The sequence below is a fragment of the Lactuca serriola genome, chromosome 2 (assembly GCF_051521515.1).
Source record: "Lactuca serriola cultivar US96UC23 chromosome 2, Lser_US96UC23_V15, whole genome shotgun sequence".
Classification (NCBI taxonomy): Eukaryota; Viridiplantae; Streptophyta; class Magnoliopsida; order Asterales; family Asteraceae; genus Lactuca; species Lactuca serriola.
In genome coordinates this window covers 142,781,793-142,808,028 of record NC_136409.1, presented here as the reverse complement: position 1 = coordinate 142,808,028, position 26,236 = coordinate 142,781,793, and the positions used below count along the sequence as shown (strand labels likewise).

Below are 26,236 nucleotides of genomic sequence, written 5' to 3'. Positions count from 1 at the left end.
ACCGGCTTCGCTCCTTCCTCCAGAATAATCTTGTGAGAACAGTAAGAGGGACTTATTCCCTTGATGTTGGTAATGCTCCATGCTATGGCCCGCTTTCGCTTCTTCAAGACTTGAACTAGTTCTTCCTTTTCAGATTCAGAGAGGTCAGAGGCTATTATAACTGGCTCTTGATGGCCATCTTCAAGGAAAGCATACTCCAAGTGATTTGGTAACGTTTTGAGCTCGGTTTTTGGGCTCTACATGTTGTACTCACCGAGTACAGGTAAGGGACTTGGCGAGTCAGCTGCTGAATTTACGAATTCAATTTTTTCTTCACATGGACTCGGCGAGTTGCTGGGCCCTACTCACCGAGTAGCTCTATCATATTGCTTTATTATTTCTTCATACTCCGCTTCTTCCAGCAGCCTCTCGATCTCCAGTAAGTCTTTTTCAGCATCAAATTCTTCATCAAAGATAGTGGACTTGTTGGAATCTTCATTATCGCACTCCTCCATCAATTCATCAAACATGTCAATCGAGAATGCCATGTCATCACTATTCCTCACATGATTCATAGTTTGATCAACCCCGAAAGTGACTGAATCTTCTCCTACCCGTAAAGTAAGCTTCGAGTCTCTCATTTCCACTATAGCACTCGCCGTGTTGAGGAAAGGTCTTCCAAGGATGATCGGGACTTGAGGATCCGCTTCCATTTCTAGAATTATAAAATCTGCGGGAAATACAAACTTGTCCACCTTGATCAATAAGTCTTTACATATTCCTCTTGGAAATGTGACTGTCTTGTTTGCTAAGTGAATTGCCATACGAATTGGCCTTGGTTCCGGGAGATCCAATTTCTTGAAGAATGAATAGGGCATGAGATTCACACTTGCTCCCGAATCAGCCAAGGCATGGATGGTAGCCAAGTTGCCAAATTTGCAAGGCAAAGTCAAGCTTCCGGGGTCACCCTTCTTCTTTGGTAATTTGTTTAGCATGGCAGCTAAGCAATTTTCATTAAGAACTACTTCTTTCACCTCCTCCATCTTCCTTCTATTGGTTATAAGCTCCTTGAGGAACTTTGCATATTTTGGCATTTGAGCGAATGCTTCGATGAAGGGTATGTTGATTTGAAGAGCTTTAATATGGTCAAGAAACTTCTGGTACTCCTCTTCCTGCTTTTCTTTCTTAGCTCGGGCTGGATATGGCATTGGAGGCTGAAAGGGCTTTTTAGGAACTTGTTCTTTCGAATATGGCAGTGGACTCGTCGAGTCCATATTCTGGACTCGGCGAGTAGAGTCTGTTTCATGCAGAATTTTATTTTGATCTTCTTTTTCTGCATCCTCCTTGTGCAATTCTTTGGGTGCTTCAGTCTGAATGGGGGCCAGAGGAGTAATTATCTTCCCACTTCTTGTTGTGAATATGTTTATGTGTGCACCTCGTGGGTTGTTTTCGGTTTTACTAGGAAGTTCGCCCGGTGATCTTTGATTGATTTGTTGAGCAAGTTGCCTAAGCTGCATTTCAATGTTGTGGATAGATGCTTGTTGGTTTCTAAGCATGGTTCTTGTTTCTTAGATTGCAGCATCATGATCATTATGTCTCTTTTCTGAATCAGCTACAAATTTGGTAAGCATCTCTTCCAAACTTGGTTTTCTTTCTTGAGCCGGCTCCTCCTTTTGGTAAAAACCTCTTCCATTTTGCTTGTACTTATCCTCCTTAGCCTTCTTGTACTCATCATAAGGGAGCCACTCCTTCTTTGGTTTACGCCAATCTTCATCATATCAGTCCCCACTTGAGTAACAAACTTGCACCTTCTTGTTGCCATTTTCATCCAAGTCGTAGTCTCTAGTAAGATGAGGCCCATTGCAGTTCTCACAACCCACCCGAATAGCATGTATCGTTTGATCCATTTTGTCCATCCTCCTATCCATGGTTTTTAGCATAGCCATGACCGCTGACAAGTCTTCGGAAGCTACATAGGCGGCCCCCTAGTCACATCATTTCTTGGATTATGGTATTCTCTAGAATGCTTAGAGAATTCTTCAATCAATTGCTTTATCACTGGAGGTTCCTTCTTCGTGAGTGGACCTTGCGAGTCAAGTAATTGCCTTGTGGTAACATTTACTACATCATAAAATATGGAGACTTCTTGTTGAATACTGAGGTCATGATGTGGGCAATTCCTTAGCAAGCTCTTGTACCTCTCCCAAGCTTCATATAGTGACTCTCCTGCTTGTTGTTCAAAGTTAGCTATGGCTTTCTTCAGTTTGGATATCTTGGATGGTGGGCAGAATTGATCAATGAATTCTTCTTTCATTTGGGCCCATGTAATGATAGATCCTAGGGGCAATGACTTGAGCCAATCCTTTGTAGCACCCCTCAAAGTAACCGGGAGCATGTGAAGTAGCTGAGTTTCCCAAGGCACATTTGGAACATTAAAGTAATCAGTCGCATCATTGACTTCATCCAAGTGTTTGTAAGCATCTTCGTGGTCCTTGTCGGTGAAGGGGATCTCCTTTAGTTGAGCAAGGATGTGACCCTTGAGCTCAAAAGTAGCAGTTGCGGGAATTGCGGGTTGCACAAGTCTCGGGCCAGTGTCATCGCGTATACTCTTCTTCCATTCCCCCATGGGGATTTCATCAATGTTAGCCATGGTAAGAGCTAACTCGTCTCCGGAATCGGAGTTGTGCCTGTATGTAGGTTCTTCTTCCTCTTCGGTTTCGTACTCGGTGTCTTCTTTGATCGGGTCTTCGCTTGCTAAAGACGTGTTGTATGCTCCTGATTTGCTGATCTTCTTCTTCCCAAAAAACAGTCTTCAATTCGGACAAAGGCGACTTCTTAGGTGTATTCGAGCTTTCAACGTCTTTGCCTTTGTTCTTTCTCAACGCGGATTCCGGGTCTTCAAGCAGGGGTACCAGCAGAGTGTTGGATCCTATGGTCATGAAAATCCTGCAATTAATAAAATAAGAAAAACACTTAAAAAGAACAAAAAAAAATGCAACTAAACTAAACGGAAAATAAATACCAAACAGCAGGCTACTAGCTGAGTAGCTTGTTTTATTAAAAAAATTAAAACTAAAGGTAAAAATTCTAAAAAATACTAATAAATTCTAAAACCTAACCTACTTACTAAATGACTAAAAAAAATAACTTTGTGCAAGAAAACTCACACAAAGGATCGAAAAAATTAGGAATTAGATTTAATTTTTGGACCGTTCCCCGACAACGGCGCCAGAAACTTGATGTGTGTAAAATACATTGGTTTTAATCCTACTTTTAAATTATAAATTTATCACACAAAGGCAGTGAACCTGTCTTTTAGTGGTATCGTTGGATAAGTAGAGTGTCGAACTTAGGGAACGGAAATTAAACTAATAACTAATTTTAACTAAGCAAGTAATAAAAGTAAAGGTTTTTCTCTAGTTTTACAAGACCAGAAACTTAAATAAACCACCTAACAAGTGATTAACTAAAAACTAAATCAAGTAAAAATTCACCAAATTTGATAAAGAGTTTCTGTTTAAGTCCAGCCAATTCACTCCTATGGTTATTTGTGTAATAATGTGATAAATTAATTGTTATTGGTTACCAACTATAGTGGTTAGATTCATGTTCACTAATACTAACCCTTAGACAATTAATCAATTCAAGCAGTGGCTAATTGTTTAAACTAATTAATTCCCTAGTTCAATTATTTGGATTAAATAAGATTTGTAATTGGTTAATCAAGTGGGTGTTTCAATTAACCTCTTGTTTGTTGGTTTCTCAAACAAGCTCACACATTAACTTACCCATTCTCTTATTAATTCTAGTTCCATGTTCATTATTCCTAGACATATGATAAAGTGGTCACATAAACATATGAGGTTAACAACTAAGAGATGTTCATGCAACTTAATTGTCTTCCAATTAACAGAAAATAGTTGTGGTTAATGCATAAGGTTCTTTAACAAACTTAATTTAATAAAATCACCAATAAAACAATTAAAAAAAGTAATAATTAAACCATAGGAGTAATTTGGTTCTTCCTAAACAGAAACAATACGAATTTAGCTCATGATTATAATGGAAACAAGCTCAAACACGAATTTATCTAAGTTAAACATCATTCAATCCTAAGATTAAGTGGAAAATATAACCTAATTCGCCTTGATTCTTCAAAAGATCAAAGGTTAGGGTTCTTCAGGTCTTCAAAGGTTTCTTCAATCGTAGATCTATCTCCAAGAAATCCAGAAATATCTTTAATTCGGATTGAGACCCCATATTTATAGCTATCACAAAACAGGGGCTACTCGGCGAGTAGGTCGTGGACTCGCCGAGTACACGTGTAAAATCCGTCTACGACATGGAGTTTTGACTTTCTTCGGGAACATTCTCATGGACTCGCCGAGCTGGTGTGTGGACTCGCCGAGTAGGTGTGGCTTTTTCCTTTTTCTTCATTCTTTGGTCTCTCCTTTTTGCTTCCAAGCATGTCTTTTGGACTGAAAACACAATTAAAGAATTATTAAGTACCTTTTATCCACATTATGCACATAATTAGCTAAAAATGAATAAAAATATATGCTAAACATATGGTTAATTATGCAAATATCATTGACGGTAAAGAACCGTTATCCACTTCCAAGGATAGACGATCTTTTGATCAGTTGCAGGGTGCATCTTGGTTCTCCAAGATTGACTTGAGGTCGGGATATCATTAGGTTCGGGTTAGAGATGAGGACGTGGAGAAGACCGCGTTTCGAAATCGTTATGGTCATTACGAGTTCGTGGTGATGCCATTTGGGCTCACCAACGTGCCGACAGTGTTCATGGATCTGATGAATCAGGTCTGTAGGTCGATGCTTGACCGCTCAGTCTTAGTGTTTATAGATGATATCTTGGTGTATTCCAAGACCAGAGAACAGCACGAGGGGCAACTCAGGGAATTTTTGGAAGTTCTGAGACGAGAACAGTTGTATGCCAAGTTCTCAAAGTGTGAGTTTTGGTTACGAGAGGTCCAGTTCCTCGGGCATCCTATTAACCAGGAGGGGTTTTGGTCGATCTGGCCAAAATCGAGGCAGTTATGCAGTGGGAGGTTTCGAGGTCCCCTTCGGATATCAGGATTTTTCTGGGTTAGCATGGTACTATCGAAGGTTCATTCGAGACTTCTCCAAGATTGTAGTACCCCTCACTCGTCTGATGAGGAAAGGGGTGGATTTCCAGTGGGGCCCTGAGTAGCAGAGGGCGTTCGAGGCCCTTCGACAGTGTTTGTGCAAAGCTCCAGTTTTGACACTCCCTGAGGGAGTTGAGGAGTTTGTAGTATTCTGTGATGCATCCATCATAGGGTTGGGGGCAGTCCTCATGCAGAGAGGACGAGTGATAGCTTATGCATCACGACTGCTGAAGCCGCATGAGACAAGATACCCTACACATGATCTGGAGTAGGGAGCGGTGGTTTTCGCTCCCAAAATTTGGAGGCATTACCTGTATGGGGTCCGATGTACCATATATTCGGACCACAAGATCTTGAGACACATCATGGACCAGCCGAATCTGAATATGAGGCAGCACAGGTGGCTGGATGTAGTTAAGGACTACGATTGCAAAATCCTTTACCACCCAGGTAAAGCGAATGTGGTTGCAGATGCTTTGAGCCGCAAGTCTGCTGGGTCTTCCACCCCAACAACATGTATGAAGATAGCGGTGGATTCTCCGCTTGTGGGATTGATCAGAGATGCCCAGGTTGAGGGAATGCGACCGGAGAACTGGAAGATGGAAAGGATCAAGGGCGAGAATTCCCGATTTGTGAAAGATAGTCTGGGATTATTGATCCGATGCGGTCGGGTTTGGGTTCCGATGTCTGGTGGGGTCAGACAGACAGTTATGGAGGAGGCTTATAAGTCTCATTTCTCTATACACCCGGGGGCCACCAAGATGTATCGAGACCTGAGTTTGAGTTATTGGTGGCAGTGTATGAAGCAAGAGATCGCTTGGTATGTCGATAGGTGCTTAACCTGTAGGATGGTCAAGGCCGAGTACCAGAGGCCGCATGGTTTGCTGCAGCCTCTCAAGATTCCCATGTGGAAATGGGAGCAGATCACGATGGATTTCATTACCAAAATACCAAAGACGACAAAGGGGTTTGATGCAATATGGGTCATTATAGATCGGCTGACCAAGAGTGCCCATTTCTTGGCAATACGGGAGAGTTCTTTGGCCGAAAAGCTGGCCGACTTGTATGTTCGTGAGGTCGTCGCTCGCCATGGGGTTCCGTTCTCCATTGTTTCAGACCGAGATGTTGGATTTACCTCCCGTTTCTGGCAGAAGTTCCACGAGGAACTGGGCATACGACTACACTTTAGCACATCGTTTCATCCGCAGACCAATGGTAATAGCGAGCGGACCATCCAGACCTCGAGGATATGTTGAGGGCATGCGTCATTGATTTCGGTGGGAGTTGGGATTCCCACCTACCTCTCGCGGAGTTTGCCTACAACAACAACTATCATTCCAGCATTGACGCCCCGCCTTTCGAGCTGTTGTATGGGCGGAGATGTCGCATTCCAGTTTGTTGGGGCGAGGTCGGACACAGGGTGATGGGATGGACGGAGGTAGTATTGCAAACTACTGAAAGAATCGAGCAGATCAGGCAATGATTGCAAACGCCCAAAGCAAACAGAAGAGTTACACCGACAGACGTTGTTGTGAGTTAGAATTTCAAGTGGGTGATACGGTACTCCTGAAGGTCTCACCCTAGAAGGTTGTTATCCGCTTTAGGAAGAGAGGGAAATTGGGTCCCCGTTACATTGGGTCGTTCAAGATCATTGCCAGGGTCGGCAAGGTGGCTTACAGGTTAGAGCTACCGGAGGAGCTCAGTCGGGTACATAGCACTTTCCACATCTCGCAGCTGCGAAAGTGCATCATGGATCAAGAGGCGGTAGTGTCATTGGATGATATCCAGGTTGATGAGTGTTTAAATTATGTGGAGAGGCCGATGGCCATTCTGGAAAAGAAGAAGAAAGTACTGCGGAACAAGGGGATACCATTGGTGAAGGTGCAGTGGGAGCATCAGAGAGGATCCGAGTGGACGTGGGAGCCGAAGGCTGAGATGCGGGAGCATTACCCGACATTGTTTGCCTCGACGGACTTTGAGGATGAAGTCTAGTTCAAGTGGGGGAGAATTATAACACCTCGATCTTCAGGTAATTGAATTATGTAAGAACTTTCTTGATTTCAAGGTCTACTTGACGAGTTGGTAGCCCTACTCGTCGAGTAGCAGCGGATTGGCTCACGTGTTTAGTAATCTACTCAATGAGTCCAAATAGGGACTCGGCGAGTAGGAGCTGGCAGATGAAACCCTAAATCCCGGGGTTTTGGCACCCTATTTAAAGGTCACATATTCCCCTTAGCCTCCCTCACTGCCTCTCTTGGATCCAGAAACCCTAATTCGTGTTTACCCTCTTTTGTGTGTGTTTGTTTTACCTTGAAAGAAGATCCTTTGGAGCTAAGATCTTGGAGTTAAAGAAGTTGGAGCTAGTGGCTGTTGTAGATCCAGATTCTTCTTTGCCTTGGCATCATTTTGAAGGTAACAAGTTGTTACCTTGATTCTCCTTTGATTAGAACCCCACATGGTTGGGTTTAGAGCCCTTTTTAGGGTTTTGTGGTGATTCTCTGTGTTGGGTCAGGTTCTGGGGATGTAACCTCAGATTTGAGCTCCTTTAGCCTCCCTTTATCATAAAGTTCAGTAATTTCCAAGTTATGACCTATCCCATTGCCTTAAGCCATTCCTTTTAGCTCGTTTGGGTCATATCATCTTGCATACACGTAAAGTTTGCAACTTTACGTGATAAACATGCCCTAGAAGCTTAAATCTGCAGTTTGGAGCCTTTGCATGACTTAAAAAGCTTCTGTATGGATGAAGGATTTAAGGTACTCGGCGAGTCGCATGGTCGATTCGGCGAGTCATTTGAAGATGGTCATGGACTCGACGAGCTGGATGAACAACTCGGCGAGTCTGATGAAGATTGCCTTAGACTTTGAGAGCCTGTAGAGCGGCTCGGCAAGTCAGTTAGGGTTTTCCCAATCATTAGGTGTGTATAAACTTGTCGAGTTTCACGCGGGAAACCTCAACGAGTGGTCTCAGAGCTTCGATCGCGGGGCTTAGGAACTCGACGGGTCACTCTGGTGACTCGGCGAGTGGGCAAGTATTAAAGAAACTCAGCGAGCAGCTGAGGGTACTCGACGAGTTAAGGTTAACATGGACTATTGACCTTGACTGATGACTTTGACTTTGACCATGAGTTGACCCGTTGACTTTTGAGGACAGTTTTGGGAAGATTGGAGATTTATGAGTATGGTTCGTAATAAATATAGGTGGTGGTGTTCGTGTCAGTGATTCGAGAGTTGGAGCTTATTCATGCGAGTCGGCATTGCAAGGTGAGTTATCCTCACTATACTCAAGGGTCTAAGGCACCAAGGCTGGCCCTTTAGAATGTATTTGGTTATATTATGCTAGTATGATCTGTTAGATCGGTATCCTAGAGGGTAAGATAATATTATATGATACGTAGTAAGAATTGATAGATCAGTATCCTGGTAGACAGGATGATATGATGAGCTATGTGGTATGATTTGTTAGATCAGTTTTGTCTGTAGACTGTTATCTGATTATCTGTTATATGTGCACATGTCTGTTTGGTGGTTGAGGTTTATCTGCTTTGTGTGGAGGCCAATAGACCGGGGCATTCCAACCTATTGGTTAAGGGCCTGGGGTATTCCATCCCGAGGATGATTGGACCCATAGTGTGTTGGCATTCCAACCTGCTGGTTGAGGGCCTGGGGTATTCCAACCCGATGGTTAACATGACCTATTGTATATTGTGTTTGTGATAATTTGTATATTTGTGAGTATGGGTATTTTGGGGGAACTCACTAAGCTTTCGGGCTTGCAGTTTCAGTTTATTGTTTCAGGTACATCAGGGGATCGAGGCAAGGCAAAGGTGTTATCGTACCGATCCTCACATTTTGATATGTATTTTGGGAAACTCTGATAAAGACTATTTTGGAAACAAACTTGTAGTAACTATTGGCTTTTAAATGTTTTTGGAAAGTTTAAATTTGGCTTAAATTTTATGGGTGTTATAACGTTTTTACGTACAATAAGTGTATTGTCGATTTCACGTAAAATAACGTATTGTTTTTTATCATGTGAGTTTTCATAACCGTGTTGAAAATGAATTACCTGCCTTGGCGTTCTTCAGGCGTCGAAATGATATGACATTTGTCACCCATAACCTGTCGGTCTAGCTACAGCTATCAGCGAGGGTGCGAGATTGTAACACCCGGTTATGGAAGTGCTTGATTGTGTCTTCGGAGGCCAAGGTTGTAAGCGTAATCTGACGATTCGTTCTTTTATGGGTCTAGGGTCTTAATCGGAAGGCTTTAAGGCTTGGGGTGTAGCTTGGAGCTTAGGGCTTCTTCCCACCTTTGCGTGGATATAAAGTTTGTCGGAAACAGACTTAAAACGAAGGAGTTATAGTATTTTTGAAGTTGTTCGCATTATTGGTCCTTAATAGAGAAAAATGGCAAGGAAGGTGGCCAGCACGAGAGTACGCGATACACCCAGCGTAAGCTAGGGTACGCCCAATGTAGTGGGGATGAGTAGTCGTGGGTGTTGGAGACGTACACCCAACGTACGAGAAGTACGCCCAGAGCCTTTAAACCCTAATTTTTAGGGTGTGCCACTATATAATGAACATTATACCCTCAAAGGTCAGCCTCTTTCTCACCCTTAAATAGTTTTAACAAAACCCTAATCCTCTTTGAGTGTTCTTGGAGCTTGGAAGGCTTTGTGTAAGCATTTTGGTGTTTTGGATCCACTCTTCAAGGAAGCAAGGGTCAAGGCAAGGTGTTGGTGCAAAGGAGAAAGTTCAGATATGGGATTGTTGCTTCTCTACAGACCTTTTCAAGGTATAAAGTCATGAACTTGATTATTATCTCCTTAGATCTCTTAGATTGAGTTTTAGGACCATTTTGGCCCAAACGTTGAAGCTTTGTGGTTCAATCCGATTTCTAGGACTTGGAGTTGCTACTCTCAGTTCTAAATGAGTCTCTAAGGTAGAAAGTTGCCACTTTTGATGTCCTAATGGGTTCATGCGTGAGTTAAGACCATTTCCATGGAAGTAGATTGTCATTTTTGGAGTTTGAGCTTATGTGGGTCATGCAAAGCCATCAAGTAAGCAACTTTATGGTTTAAGACGTCAATAAGGACTTGGATTTGTAATTGTAGCTTCTGGAGTAGAGTATTAAGCACTTAATGGGAAAGTGACTTAACAGGGGGATTACACTGAGCGTACATATAGGTACACCCAGCATACTCACCATTTGGCTTGTACGCTTAGCGTACATAGGAGTACACCCAGTGTACTCATCAAACATGGTTTTGGACTATTTTGGGCCTCGGTTTGGGCCATGCAAGGGATTTTGGTTCTTTGGGCCTTAGTGGGCCATCAGAAGTCAGATAATGTGTGCCAAGGAGATGTTCGGGCTTAGGGTAAAGCCTATTATAGGATTTGGGCCCAATTTGGCAAATTGGGCCACTATTGGGCTTGGGAAGCCTACCTAGTGTCGGGCTTTTGTTTTGGAATTGGGCCTAAGTTTGGATCATACTGGCCTAGGGGTAGAATGGTCATTTTACCCCATGCATGGATTACGGATTATGGTTTGGGACCCAATTGCTAATTGGGTATATTTTTTGGTAGAGGCAGCTCAGGAAGTTGGTGAGGCAACAACAAAGGATTTCTTCAGGAAGCTTCTGCATTCAAGGTGAGTCCTCTCACCATAGCAATGGTTCTAAGGCACCAAGGCCGACCCATTTCATGTTATGTGGTACACTAGCTGTGGTAGAGATATGTGGTATGATAGTTAGCTTTATGCTAAGTGGTATGCTAGTGATTATATGATATGTGTTATGCTAGTTGTCTTTGTGATACTTGCATGGAAGACCCCGGGGGGAGCCCATGGCAGTGGATGTAAGACCATGTGGGGTAGCCCATGGCAGTCCTAGGTAAAGACCATGTGGGGTAGCCCACGACAGTCCTAGGTAAAGACCATGTGGGGTAGCCCATGACATTGGATGTAAGACCATGTGGGGTAGCTCATGGTAGTCCTAGGTAAAGACCATGTAGGGTAGCCCATGGCATTGGATGTAAGACCATGTGGGGTAGCCCATGGCATTCTTACAGGTTTTTGTATGCATGGCTTATGTGTTATATGTAGCTTTTATAGCTAGCAGAATATGTGATACAGGTAGCTTTTATAGCTAACATGATATGTGATATGTGGATTGTGTGTATGGTATGCTCTGGGAAACTCACTAAGCTTCGTGCTTACAGGTTTTGTTTATGATTTCAGGTACTTCATTTTCAAAGGAAAGGAGTCGGCTCAATCGCAGCGCATCACACTATGTCTTCCGTACAGGAGTTCTTTGGGATTAAACTCTGATATTATTTCATGACAACATGCTTAATTATTGACATACTGGTTTTGACATGAGATATTATTATGAATGTTTTATACTGATGGTTTATGTAATAACTTAATTAAAACAAAATTTTTGGTCTGAAATTTTGGGACGTTACAGGGATCACCAGTCCCGTATAGATCTATACACAAGTATCACGCTCTCCGGGATGAGACTCTGGTTATAAAACATGACTTCCATGTATACCTTTGGTAGGTACGATGAAGATGAATTACTCAAAATTTCCAACGAGATACGTGTTTTTGTAATGAAAATGTTTGTACATGAAATTGTTACCCCTTTCATTATGTTTATAATATATATATATATATATATATATATATATATATATATATATATATATATATAATATATATATATATATATATATATATATATATAATCATACTTTTATATAATCGTTTCTTTGCCCCGAAATGGTAAAATAATGTGAATGTTTCCCAAGCTATACCTATTATAGTTTATATATATATATATATATATATATATATATATATATATATATATATATATATATAATCATATTTTTATATAATCGTTTCTTTGCCCCGAAATGGTAAAATAATGTGAATGTTTCCCAAACTATACCTATTATAGTTTAAAATGTATGTTTCGTCGAAAATGATAATCGTTTCATTTTAATATGTTTTTCATGTAAATGTTTGCAAAGTTGATAATAACGTTGTTTCGCATATTTGATGTTTTCGCGTCATAGATACATAAAATGTAAGAAAACATAAACAATGGTTTGTATATTAACGCAGATTCCTTGTGTTTTACTTGTATTCCCCCCCCCCCCCCCAAACATAGAAAAGGTTATGAAAATGCAGGGGTATGAAATCACCTTGAGTGTGATAGTGGTTTTGTTAATGGGATAGAAACGGTTACTTTGAGCGAGAATACGGGAATGATATCGTAATCCTAATGGTTTTAAACACATAATAATGTGTGAATAAGATGGTCTTAATAATACAAGTGTTTCTTAAACACTAAATAATATGAAGAATACTTACAATTAGGGGTGTCAAAAAAACCCGAACCCGATTAATCCGACTCAACCCGAACCTGAATAAAGTAATTAGGGTCGGGTTTAATAGGGTCAGAACTCTTAATCGGGTTATTCGGGTTAACCAATTAACCCGAATTATTATTAGGGTCGGGTTTAGGGTTGATTTTTTCAAAACAATTCGGGTTTCGTGTCAACCCGAATAACCCGATTAAGAATTTATTACAAATTTTTTTTTACTGCGTTGAATGACATGAATTCAAGATCCCATGAGATTTTAAAACTAATACATATTTCTTAATTAAACAAACCAGATAGTAAAATTACTATAAATACAAATGTTTAAAATGACATAACTTTCCTATCTTCTTAATGCAATACGGTTGTGTTGTAACAATTTTACGAATTATATTCACTGTTTACATTACTTACTAATATGGTAAAAGAAACTCCAAAAATTCATATCCAATACTAACTTTACATTTAAGGTCCCTATACATGTGGATTATGTATTAAAATGGCACAACATAAATTCATCTTACATTTCAACTTCAACGCGACTAACCCGATTAACCCGACCCTACAAACCCAAAACCCGATTAACCCGAACCCGACTAACCCGTACCTTATTAGGGTCGGGTTTCGGGTGAATAGTTTTTTTTAAAAAACCCGACTAACTCGACCCGTTTAACCCGAAACCCGATCGGGTTAACCCGATTAACAGCCCTACTTACAATAGTATCTTAAGGATGGAGCTTCAAATATATGTTCCAGGAATTAATCTTTGATCTTTGAGAATGGAAGGAATATGGCTTGCTATTTGAGAGAGAAATGAGGATGTTTTCATTTACTAGATGTGTGAAATGAGATATGATCTTAAAGTAGTATCTTAAATAGGAAGTAATTTATGAGGAGGTGATGTGAAGTTTACGTTGGTAAACACAATTATCTTCTTAGAAAGCTAAACTACTCAATTAGGTGGCACCACTTGGCCACTAAATGGAGGATTTCGGCCATAAAGAAGATGATTTCGGTCTAGCATGACCGAAATCCTTTATGTACACTCACAAAGTGGTGTTTTCGGTTTAAAGTGTGGTCCATATAAGTGAGTTTTCGGCCATAGTGGTCCTAGAAAAGGGTTTTTGGTCCTAATTTCAACTAAGGAGGGGATTTCGGTCCACACATGTGTCCTTGGTCCCCACAAAACCGAAATCTAATTGTTTTTAAGATTCCAATAACCGAAAACACTATGGTAGGATGTAGTTCATTCATTTTGACTTAATAGTTTGACTAGTGATGGCTTGTATCATCCTAACTCAACATGGGTTTTAGTATATATAATTATATCAACTTATATAAACGTATAAATACATGTGTAAACATATATACATATGTAACCAAACATGCTATCATGGTTAATGTTGATATAATTTAACTAGGTTACAAGGTAGTTTCACTCGTACATCAAACATCTTTTGACTTGGCTTCGCTCCGAGTTTCCCAGTTGTCACACATTGGGACACAAATGAGTATTTGTGTGCAAAAGAAATGAGAAAAATGAAGTTCTGAGATATAAAGCAAGAATTGTTGCACAAGGTTTTACCCAAAGGCCCGAAATTGATTATGAAGAAACATACTCTCCTGTGGTTGATGGAATTACATTCCGTTATCTAATAAGTCTGGCAACACATGAAAACTGGAGATGTGTCTGATGGATGTAGTTACCGCCTATTATATGGTTCACTTGAGAATGATATTGTAACATCCCAACTCTCAAGTATAATATTTATTGCTTTAAAGATGAATTATTCTTTGAACTCGACGAGTTGATGGACTCAGATTTGACGTGTTGGTAGCTCTCAACTCAACAAATTGTTTAGAAAAACTCGACGAGTTGACAATTATTTATAAAAAAAACCTAATTTCCAGGGTTTTGCACCCTATTTAAAGAACTTATGACTCATTTGTAGCCTCCCTTATCGTCCCCTCAGTCTAGAGAAACCCCTAATTGTGCCTCTTTCCCCATTTTGAGTGTGTGAGAGTTTTTAAAGTGTTCTTTGGTGTTGTTCTTGAAGGAGCTTGAGGTTAGTGTTGCAAGGTTGAAAGTTCAAGATCCGAGATTTTTAGTGTTGTTACAACTATTTGGAGGTATAAAGTCGACATCTTGATCATCCTTTTATCAGATCTCTTCTTTTGAAAGTTTATGGCCATTATTATCTTACTTAGAGGTCAATCTTCGATTTGAGCATGTCATGAAGCTAAGACTTTAGATCTGGACATCTCATGGCCTCCATAGACTTAAAGTTGCCAACTTTATCAAGTCTTGGCCCTCCTTCATGCCCTAAGTCCCTTGATAAGTCTTATTTGAGTGTTTTAGCCCTCTTGATGCCATACATGAACTTAAAGCTTGCAACTTTATGTGGTATTTCATTCCTAAGGGACCAGATCTATAGTTTGGGTCTTTGGTTTTGCTTAGAAGTGTGTGAATGCATTAAGGCTAGGAAAACTCGACTAGTTGCTCTGCCAACTCGACGAGTTGGATCAAGTTTTTCCGTCTTCTGGATACTGAGCGAACTCAGCGAGTTGGCTAGGGTTTTGCCCAGTTTTCTGAACATTGAAGGAACTCGCCGAGTTGCTAGATGCACTCGATGAGCTGGGTCAACGTGGACTGCTGACCTTGACTGCTGACTTTGACTTTGACCATGGTTGACAAAGTTTGACTTTAAGGGGTATTTTGGGTATTTCGGGATTTTGATAGAGTTAGTCTCTTAGTGGTTGTAGGCAGTTGAGTTCGGAGCTGTCATTAAGAGTTGGATTTGCCAGTCAGCACTACTTGTGATGTGAGTTTTCCTCACTGTACTAAAGCCTAAAGGGTCGAAGGCACCAAGGTCGGCCCTTTGGATTGTTACCCTAGTTATAGTATGCTTGTATGCAGTTATGATCTGTTAGATCGGTATCCTAGTACATAAGATGTTGTTATGCTGTTATGATTTATTAGATCGGTATCCTGGTAGACAGGATGATGTTATGCTTAGTGATCTGTATGATCTATGCTTGTCTAATGATTGTTTATGTGTTATAAGTATGTCGACATATGTGTGTGTATGGTTGGGTTGATGCGATCCTGCTTTGTGCTGAAGGCCAATAGACCCAGGGCGACCCGGATAGTCAGTAGGCCCTGCGAGGCGGTCCAGTCAGGCTGATGGCTCAATATGCGTGTTATTATGTTATATGTTTGGGGTTGGTACTTTGGGGGAAACTCACTAAGCTTCGGGCTTACAGTTTGGTTTATGGTTTTAGGTACTCCAGAGGACTGTGGGAAGGTGAAGGCTTGATCGTGCACCTCCTCATGTTTTGTGTTATGATTTCTGGGAATTACTCTGATGAAAAACTATTTTGAATACAATTTGTGATAAATTGTGTTTTTGAATGTTTGAAAAAGTTCAAATTTTTTGTGAAATTTATGGATGTTACAAATATTTATATGAAAATCCCAGAAGGGTGTAAGGTGCCAGAAGCACAAACTCTTAATTCTCGTGAAGTATATTCGGTAAAATTAAATAAATCTTTGTATGGATTGAAACAATTTGACTGTATGTCGTTCAATTGTTCAAGTACAATTTTGTTGAAAGAGGGCTATAAAAATGATCCTTAAGTCCATGTGTATTCATAAAAAGATCTGTCATAATTGATGTTATTGTAGATGATTTGAACATAATTGGAACTCCTACAGAATTGGAAAATGCCGCCTCTTGTTTGAAAGAAAAATTTGACATGCATGATCTTGGTAAGATGAAATTTTGTTTGGGTCTTCAAGTTGAGCACAAAAATGGAGTTTTTGTACATTAATATCTAGAAAAGGTTCTTAAAAGGTTTTATATGAATAACTCATATCCACGAGTAACCCGAAGGTGGTAAGGCACTTAGATACCAAAAAGGACCAATTTCAACATCATAAAAAACTCGAAAATCTTCTTGTTCCCGAAGAACCATATCTTAGTGCTATTGGTACACTAATATATCTTACTATCAATGCAAGACTTGATATATCTGTTGTCATAAACTTATTAGAAAAATATAGTTCTTGTCCAACAAGAAGACACTGTAATGGAGTCAAAAACATTCTTTGTTGTCACACCCCCAAACCAAGGATGGCGGAAATGTCCGGGGGTGGAGGACTTCATGTAGAGTATCACAACAACGAGTATAATAGTGCTCAAAGTAAATACAACCATCATAAATATAATTGAAAAAGTTACACCAAAGTATATGTTTACATGATTCGAATAAATTACATTATGATACAAAATGAACTGTTTGACGATTTATCGTCCCGTCCTCAAAACGTGGTTGATTTCCTGTTTCATTGAATTCCTGAGAATACAAGTAGTTTTGAAAAAGTGTCAACACAAAGGTTGGTGAATTCATAAGTGATTTTGTTAGAGAAGTAAACCGTTTTCCTTGTAAAAGCGATAGAGTATGTATCCAGAAAATCCAATATTTTCTTATTATGTATATGTAGTCCTAAATCCCAAGACTGAGAGATAACAAGTATTTACCATACTTAAAGATATAAAAGTGGTTTCAAATTGGCGTAAAACCCTTTGTGATTTGAGAAAACTCTCGTAATGAATGGTGTGTAGTCTTAAATACCAAGACTGAAAATACACAACAATATTTGTAATTATTGATATAAAAAGTGATTTTAATTCGACATAAAACCCCTTTTGTTTTATAAAAATCCCGTAAAATTTATGTATTGTTAGCTCCCTATGTGAGTCGCTATAACCATACTATGACTAGAGGTAACCTGCACAACGTCCTTTAGACGCCCTGATCCTATGACTCTTGTCACCCGCAGACCTGCCGGTCCGGCTGTAGCTAGCAGCGAGGTGTGGGATGTCAACCCCAATATAGATCTATACACAATTATCACGCTCTCCCTACAAGAGATTTTGGTTATAACTTACAGGAATTTGGATCCCGCACTCGGACGTACGGGGAGAGAAAGTCTCACAATCTGAGTTAACAAGTTTACGTGTAGTGTGCGTAAGTGTAGAACCTTTTTGTATGAATGTACCCTTTTTGTACGAGTGTGTTATGTGATGAATCATAAACTATACCTATTATAGTTTATCCAAAACGTTTGTAATGTATAAAAACTCTTTTATGAAAAAGCATTAGTGTTATAATCCATAAATCCATAAATCATGCTTATTATGGCTTAATATTCGTGTTCTAAATGAATGAATAATCTTATCATAAATGATTGAGCTTCAGTTTATGATGATAAACTAACAAGGAAACACATTCAATATTTAGAACTTGTAGTTATACACTTTGCTCAACATAATACAAAGTGTTATGAAATTTATATGTTGTTAACTAACTTTAACCTTTCTGCGCTGTTTTAGAAAAGTCATAGAAAAATCATACGAAGTCGAAAACTAAATCCGTAAATTCTGCGAGTTCCCAAAATGTGTCTAGTTTACTCATAATTTTTATCTTGATTTTTAATGACCTCCATCTTGGGTGAAATAGCCCATAATCACAGACTGGTCCGGATTGGTGTTTGAAATGATAGGCAGCTTTGTAAAAATCACCATAAATTGTAGAAAAATCGTATGGAGATGTGCAAGTAGTCATTTTAAAGCTAAGAACTGGAACTACTTGCACCTAAAACAGTTTTGTAAACAAAAATGTTTAAGTTGTCCAAAACAGTCCGTGAATGGAGTCTAACTTTTCTGATGAAGGCTGTTAGAAGAGTTTAATTTTGTTCTTGTTGTTTTACTTGTATTCTCCCTCTAAAAACTTGAGAAAACATGAAAATGTAGGGTTATGAACTCACCTTGAGTGATTTCAGTAGATAAGTGTTGAAGAAGAGAAGTGTTCAACCCAAGAACACTTGAAGAATCACTTGAAGATTCGAAGATCTAACACCATTATGATGAAGTTTGTGTAAGATATCCATGATTTGAGTAGAAAGAAGTGAAATAATCATAAAGAGAATGGATTATGCTTACCAAATGTGGAGTAAAAACCCAAGATCAGCCCTTGTATCTCGAATTCTAGAGAGGGAAAATGAGAGAGAAAAGAGTTTGATCTTTTTGGTGAAAAGAGAGAAAATGAGAGAAGTAAGGAGAGGGGAGATTTTTCTAGCCTTTGACCAATTGTGTGGTTGGAAAAAGGTGGGAAAAGTACAATGAAGTGACTAGGTAAGGGCTGATGGGGAATAGTGACATGGAGTGGGTATGGGAGGGTGCTTGTGTCATAAAATAAAGGAAAGTCAACACTCCACCTCTTGTACTTCACCCACTCTTTTGGATAAGGTTTTATCCTTAAAAATGTGATAATTTAATAATTATGGGTCCTTATATGTTAAAATAAAGTTTTGGGTGAAAATCCCGCGTTAAAATGATGAAAAACGAAGTTAAAATGAAGTCGTAGTCGAAAACTAGTAGAAAAAAAAGGCCTTCCAGCGAGACCTCTCGGTCCTAGGCCGAGGTTCGGTCCCTAATGATGCTGAGCCGGAGGCGAGATGGGCGAACCAGAAGAAGCGAAGGCGAAGGCTCGGTCAAAGGCTCAGAAGCGAGGGTTCGGTCAAGGCATCAGGATCCGAAATTGACCGAAGGTTCGGGTTCGGGTGTGTAGGCGAGGTTCGGGCCCGAGAGGACCTTTCGGGTTCGGTTCAGCAGCCTTCGGCTTAGAAGGGTTCGGTCCCTTAAGAGGACTTTCGGGTCCTAAGAGGGGTTTCGGTTCCTAAGAGGAGTTTCAGCTCCTTAAGCCCATTTTTCGCGTAGACTTCCGTTTTTGGGCTGTTTTCGCCAAATTCGAGGGTCGGGATGCCCCGAGTGATTATAGAAAGTTGAGAGAGATTTTGAGAAAGATTTGGGAGAGATTTGACATACTTGGAGAGATTTCTCATACAAAGAGAGATTTGGGAGAGATTTGACATCCTTGGAGAGATTTCACATACAAAGAGAGATTTGGGAGAGATTTGACATCCTTGGAGAGATTTCACATATAAAGAGAGATTTGACATACTTAGAATGATTCGGGAGAGATTTGACATTCTTGGAGAGATTTCACGTACAAAGAGAGATTTGGGAGAGATTTGACATTCTTGGAGAGATTTCACATACAAAGAGATATTTGGGAGAGATTTCACATTCTCGGAGAGATTTAGGAGAGATTTGACATTCTTGGAGAGATTTCACATACAAAGAGATATTTGGGAGAGATTTCACATTCTTGGAGAGATTTGGGAGAGATTTGACATTCTTGGAGAGATTTCACATACAAAGAGATATTTGGGAGAGATTTCACATACAAAGAGACAGAGTGAAAACGATTGAGAGCGGTTTCGTGTGTGACGAATGTGAGTGTCCGGCTTCGCAATGCAAGGTCCGTAAACCTTGTTAAGCCTTGTTTAAGGATCTTGCATACTCCCGATGAGTATGCAACATTGTTTTATCGGTTTGGCTCGCCATGTACCACAATTTTAGGTTAAGGAGATCTAGATGTACGCACTTTTCGATTTATGATCTCTCATTAGAATAGCGAGTTGTTTAGAAATTACATAACGTAAACTCTAGTACCTACGGGCAAATTGAGTTGATCGGTTTGACTTGTTGGCTTTATTTGACTTGAATTGACCAGAATTTGACGGTTGTCACATTTGTTATCTTCGAGGTACATTGGATATGAATTTATACTAATCAAATTCATCAAATACGAAGTTAATTGGTTATGCAGATTCTGGATATTTATCTGATCCACACAAAGTTCGAACTTAAACAAGTAATTTATTCACTTATGGAGGTAAGAAAATTTTCTTGACATTATGTTAAATAAACTTTAGTTGATGCTTATTCTAACCATGCAGAGATTATAGCAATTCATAAGGCAAGTCATGAATGTATTTGGTTAAGAAAGTTAACTCAACACATTCGCAAGAATTGTGGTCTAGCTTCTAATAGAGATGTTCCAACCATACTATATGAAGATAATACGACTTGTATAATTCCATTCAAGGAAGGATTTATCAAAGGAGACAGTTTTGAGCATATATCACCCAAGTTCTTTTTCACTCATGATCTTTAAAAAGAGTGTGACATTAACATCCAAAAAATTCAATCAAGTAACAACTTTCCCGATTTGTTTGCTAAAGCACTTCCTACAACCAAATTTGAAAAGATGGTACAAAACATTGCTATGCGGTGCTTCAAGGAAATCAAGTGATGTGCTGATCAGGGGGAGTTGGAAACATATTGTACTCTTTTCCTTAACTATGTTTTCCTTATTGGGTTTTCTTAGCAAGACTTTTAATGAGACAGTTGTTTTCAATATCTATTATTAATCATATACTCTTTTTCCTTAATAAATGTTTTTCCCATGCGGTTTTACCTATTAAGGTTTTAACGAGACACGATACAATCATCATTCAAGGGAGAGTGTTCTTAAAATATTAGTTTGTGAATGATCATTGAATTCTCCATTTCTCTCATAACTCTTTTTCATTATTTAGTGCTAGTAACAACCATTTCAATGTATTTTATGAGTGTAATAATGCACAATCATAATGTGCATTCATCTTTCATCTTATTTTGATTGTATAAATAGTAAACTATATGTATTAGAAAATTAATGATTTAATCATAACTATTTGAATAAAATTTTTTTTCACTCTAATATCTTGTTATTTGATCCTATTTTATAAAAGCAATAAAACTTATAAAAGCAATAAAACTATAAAAGCCAAAAGTACTATTTTTTTATTTTTAGCACCACCCTATAACAATAGATTATAATCTCTAACTCCATTAAATTCGATCACCATGTTATTTATGGACTAAGGGCAACAAGGAGGCTACCTTTAATATTAAAAAGGAAAAATCCTTTCTGAAGCTTCAAATTGGAGGGAAAAGGTGAACCCGTAGACGTGCGAACCAACGTGAGAGATGCCGGTGGCGCGACCAGAGTCGTCCGATTCCAGGGTAATTGCTCACGTCGACATGGACTGCTTCTACGTTCAAGGTTTCTTCCTTCACTTCCCTTATTAGGTTTTCATCAAACTTTTCCACCGAAGTAATATTTGGGATTGTTTGTTCTTTTAAGGAGTCGTTCTACATTTATTCAAGGAGTTGTTCTCCTATTATTAACAAGGAAAATCATGGAATTTCACTTCCCGATTCGAGAAATTGAAAACCCAACTGTTACTTATGTTCGATTTGTTAAATTTACTATCTGTTGGTGGAAATCCAATCTGATTTAATATTAATAATCGTTCCTGAATTACTTGATCGATGTTTGTTCCTCTCTAATTCGTGTTCTCCTTCTAGTGGAGCAGCGTAAACAACCTCACTTAAGAGGTCAACCAACTGCTGTAGTACAATACAACTCTTGGCAAGGTGGAGGCCTGATTGCAGTCGGATACGAAGCTAGGAAAGATGGGGTGAAACGGTAACTTCTGACATTGTATTTTACACCATTGATGACAAGTTTTTACAAAGCAAACTGCTAAATTCCAATTATATCCATGTCTTTTTTGGTATTAAGCTCAATGCGAGGTGATGAAGCAAAAAAAGTTTGTCCCCAAATTCATCTTATCACAGTTCCAGTAGCACGTGGTAAAGCTGACTTAAACATATACCGAAATGCAGGATCAGAGGTTCATAAATTTCAAAACTTTTGCATCTTTTCTGAATGTATGAACTCTGAATTGTAGAGATTTGAGATTTTTGTGGTTACTCTTTCTATTTTTTCAGGTTGTTTCCATTCTTTCAAGAAAAGGTAGATGTGAGAGAGCATCAATTGATGAAGTGTACCTTGACCTAACAGATGCTGCTGAAAAACTATTGAAAGAAACACCACCAGAAAGCTTGGAAAGCATCCATGAAGAAGTTCTGAAATCACATGTTTTAGGGCTTAATTCAGTAAGAACATTGCTCATAACAGTTATCTTGTAGTCTTTATTTTACAATATGGAACATTAACTATACAATCATCTATTCAGAATGGAGATGATAATCACAAAGAAATTGTAAAAGAATGGCTACAAAACAAAAATGGTGATCCTCGTGATAAGTTATTAGCATGTGGAGCCCTAATTGTTACTGATCTCAGATTGCAAGTTCTACAGGAGACTCAATTCACATGTTCTGCAGGCATTGCTCATAACAAAGTAATTATTATTTTATTTTTCTTTTTAGTTTTTGTATGAAAAACAAAAGATAAAAATATAAAATGTTACTTACAGATGCTGGCAAAACTAGCAAGTGGTATGAACAAACCTGCACAACAAACTGTTGTCCCCTTTTCATCAGTAAAAGACCTTCTAGAACTTTTACCTATAAAGAAAATGTATGTTTTTTTCTTTATTATATAAAAATTATATAATCCATGTCTTCTATTTCTAAATTGAAAATGTTTATTGTTTATATACAATCAGGAAACAACTTGGTGGGAAGCTTGGGAGCTCCTTACAAGTTGACCTTGGAGTTAATACTGTTGGTGATTTATTAAAATACTCAGAAGAAAAACTACAAGATCTTTATGGTGTCAACACAGGGTAATTAACTAATTAACTAATTAACTAATTATTATTTATTAGTAATAGAAAGTGTTACAAAATTTATTTTTTGTAATTTTTTAAAATCTATTTTAGTACTTGGCTATGGAATACTGCAAGGGGAATGAATGGGGAGGAAGTTGAGGAACGTCTGCTTCCTAAAAGCCATGCTTCAGGGAAGACATTTCGTGGGCCAAGTGCCCTAAAAACACTTTCTTCTGTGAGTTTGAGTATTTCTCTTTCCTTTGACTTTTAAAGTGAAATTGACTTATGATTTATGAAGGGGTTTTTATAATTGTTTTAGGTTGAAAATTGGCTTAAAGAGCTTTGTGAAGAATTAAGTGAGCGACTTCATACGGATCTAGAGACAAACAAACGAATTGCACATACGCTGACATTGCATGCTGATGCATACAAGGTTGCTAGCTGATAGCTGAAAAACTAGCTGTTATATGAAAAGTTAGCCGATAGCTGAAAGCTAGCTTTTATATGAAAAGTTAGCTATAGCTGAAAAACTAACTGTTATATGAAAAGTTTGCTGATAAAAAATGGCGTTTGGTAAAACTAGCTGGAAGATATAAAATGACATAAAAGACATTTAAAAGAATATGTTTCCTAAAATTAATTAAGGGGTATATTTGGAAAATTAGAAAAAATCTTCTGAAAGGCTAGTTTAAGGCTAAGTTTGGCGTATTAGCTGAAAAGCTAGCTGGTATATAGAAATCTAGCTAATAGCTGAAAAGTTTACCTGTAAAAAATAACGTTTGGTAAAAGTAGCTGATAAGCAAATTTAAAGATATAAAATGACATAAAAGAGCATTTAAAAAATATATGTTCTATAATTAATTTAGGGGTATATTTGGAATTTTTTTATAAAAGCTTTTGAAAAGCTAGTTTGAGTAGTTTTTTTCAAAAAGCTAGCTTATAAGTTATTTTTTATTTTGTCAAACATGACAACTCAAGAAATCTCGAAAAATAAGTTAGCTTATCAGCTAGCTGTGACCCACTAAACACAACATTAATCTTTGTAGTTTATACTTTATTTTTCCTGGTATTATGATTTTTTATTTTTATTTTATAAAATCTTCTTTTTGCAGACTACAGATACGGATTCACACAAAAAGTTTCCTTCTAAATCATGTCCTTTGAGATATGGAGCAGGGAAGCTTCTAGAAGATGCTATAAACCTTTTTCAAGGTGGATTACGCGAATACATGAATCCCATGGGAAACCAATTTTGTGGGTGGAAAATTACTAATTTGTCTGTTACAGCTAGTAAAATTATCGCTATACCATCTGTAAGCATTCATTTTTTATTTTATTTTTACTCTTGTATATTAAATTATATATATAAAATAAAATTTTGTATCTTTATATTTGGTGTTTTTTAAAGGGGACTTCCTCGATTACAAAGTACTTCCATTGTCAAGATCCTGGTGAAAAATCTGATCTTTTGTCAACGCTAAATGGTATTTTATTTTTATTTTTTTAATGATAAGTTTGTTGTTGTTTAAATATTTGTTACTTTTTGGATTTAATTTGAAATTGAAATATGTTTAGACTCTCATGAGAGTGAGCTGAAAATGGAATTTGGTGGGGAACAGAGTACAATTACACATGATGAAAGTGAAACAAGTTTTGATCGAATTGATTTATCTTCAGGTTCATTTTATTTATTTATTTATTTTAAATATACTTTTTGTATTATCTCCTACCTTCATCTGAAAACAATATTCATGTAGGACATGAAAGCTGTTCAACTTCAAATCAGAATGAGTTACAACCAAAATTATCCATAAAAGAAACGAAAATAAACCACCTTAGCAATGGTAAAAATATAAGATCAAACGTGCATAAAAGAAAGCCAACAAAAGAAAAGGTCTGTTTACTCCTGACCCCCTTTAGTAAATTACAAAATTGCCCTTCCGAAAATGATAAGTTATCTTTTTTTTTCTGAATTGTTGCAGGGAGAAACGTCTTCCATCCTGAGATTTCTCCAAACGAACTCAAGTCAACTTGGTCAAACTTCATCGGCTATGGAGGGTGGGAGTTTGACCAAAAGTCAAAATCGACAGACAACAAACACATGGGGTTATAATTTAGATGAAATTGATCAATCTGTGGTTGATGAATTACCACGTGAAATACAGGAAGAACTTTATGCTTTGCTTCCACGTAAGAAAGCAAACATGGTGAAACGAGGTTCTAGTATTGCTCATTACTTCTCGCCTAAATAGAGAAATTTAAAGTAAATGTAAAAAAGTTAAATTATGTGTTGTGATTTTTGTATATATTTTGAGACAAATTTGTATTGTTTCTTGATTTTAATGGTTCTATAAGATTGTTGGAACTTGGAAGTGGTAGAGTTTAAAGGTGTAAATATTTTCTGCTAAATATGGTTGGGCTTTTTTATTGTTTTTAAATTCGCATTTGTTTGATTGGGCTTTCTTATAAAGATAAATGTGTTTTCAAAATTTCAATTTCTTTTGTTTGCTTGTAATTTATTAAGATCTAAAGCTATTTTTATTTATAAATAATTAGAATATGACAATAATCATTATTATTTTTAAAAAGGGTTAAAGGAATCATAGCAAGAGATCCCAAAATGACCAATGAAAGACTGGACAACTTTGTATAAAAAAAACAATTTGTAGAAGGTGATGGATAGTAACGACTAGCCCTGTCGAAAATACTTATACCCGATATCTGAATTACCCATCCGATTTTTTCAGGTATCGGTAATTCAGGTCAGGTATCAGGTTAATTTTTTCGGGTATTCGGGTAACTTGATTTTTTTCCAGGTCGGGTATAGGATACGTTTGTTGGGTTTTGGGTATACCCAAATTACCCGATTTATCTTTAAGAAAAATGGCCCAATATGTAAATACCACTTATCCCTTTTATGGTATGTCTGTCCCAATTCCATTCTTTCAGTTTACCTTGTTCTTTTTTCTTTCTAACCCTCGTCGATCATCATCACCGCTTATCAACTCGTCATTAGCTTCGTTTTGTGAAAGCAGGGTTAGTTATCTTATTGCCTTTGATTTGCATAGTCAAGTTATTTTCTTGAAGTTGGTATGTTGTTCTTGAATGTTATTTAGAAGCAACATATAAGAACTTAGTGTCCCATGACATGACTTATTAGCAATAGATAAGTTGGTAT

General features: G+C 38.0%; 2 protein-coding genes and 1 non-coding gene across 3 annotated transcripts; 2 read left to right on the top strand and 1 right to left on the bottom strand.

Moving 5' to 3' along the window:
• Positions 1-344: 344 nt before the first annotated feature.
• LOC145089624 (uncharacterized) lies at positions 345-1,535 on the bottom strand. The gene has a single exon (XM_079028039.1). It carries the CDS (start codon positions 1,533-1,535, stop codon positions 345-347), a length of 1,191 nt encoding a protein of 396 aa, XP_078884165.1.
• A 603-nt stretch (positions 1,536-2,138) lies between these two features.
• Positions 2,139-2,245, top strand: LOC145091157 (small nucleolar RNA R71). Its single transcript, XR_013702044.1, has one exon. It is a non-coding gene; the product is annotated as a small nucleolar RNA R71 (small nucleolar RNA).
• Positions 2,246-21,371: 19,126 nt separating this feature from the next.
• Positions 21,372-25,496, top strand: POLH (Y-family DNA polymerase H). The gene is made up of 14 exons (XM_079024761.1): positions 21,372-21,539; positions 21,845-21,965; positions 22,062-22,173; positions 22,271-22,438; positions 22,519-22,686; positions 22,762-22,865; positions 22,954-23,073; positions 23,170-23,293; positions 23,378-23,491; positions 24,171-24,371; positions 24,467-24,542; positions 24,634-24,735; positions 24,816-24,952; positions 25,041-25,496. Exons 1-14 carry the CDS (start codon positions 21,464-21,466, stop codon positions 25,308-25,310), a joined length of 1,893 nt encoding a protein of 630 aa, XP_078880887.1. The 5' UTR covers positions 21,372-21,463; the 3' UTR covers positions 25,311-25,496.
• The last annotated feature ends 740 nt before the right edge of the window (positions 25,497-26,236 follow it).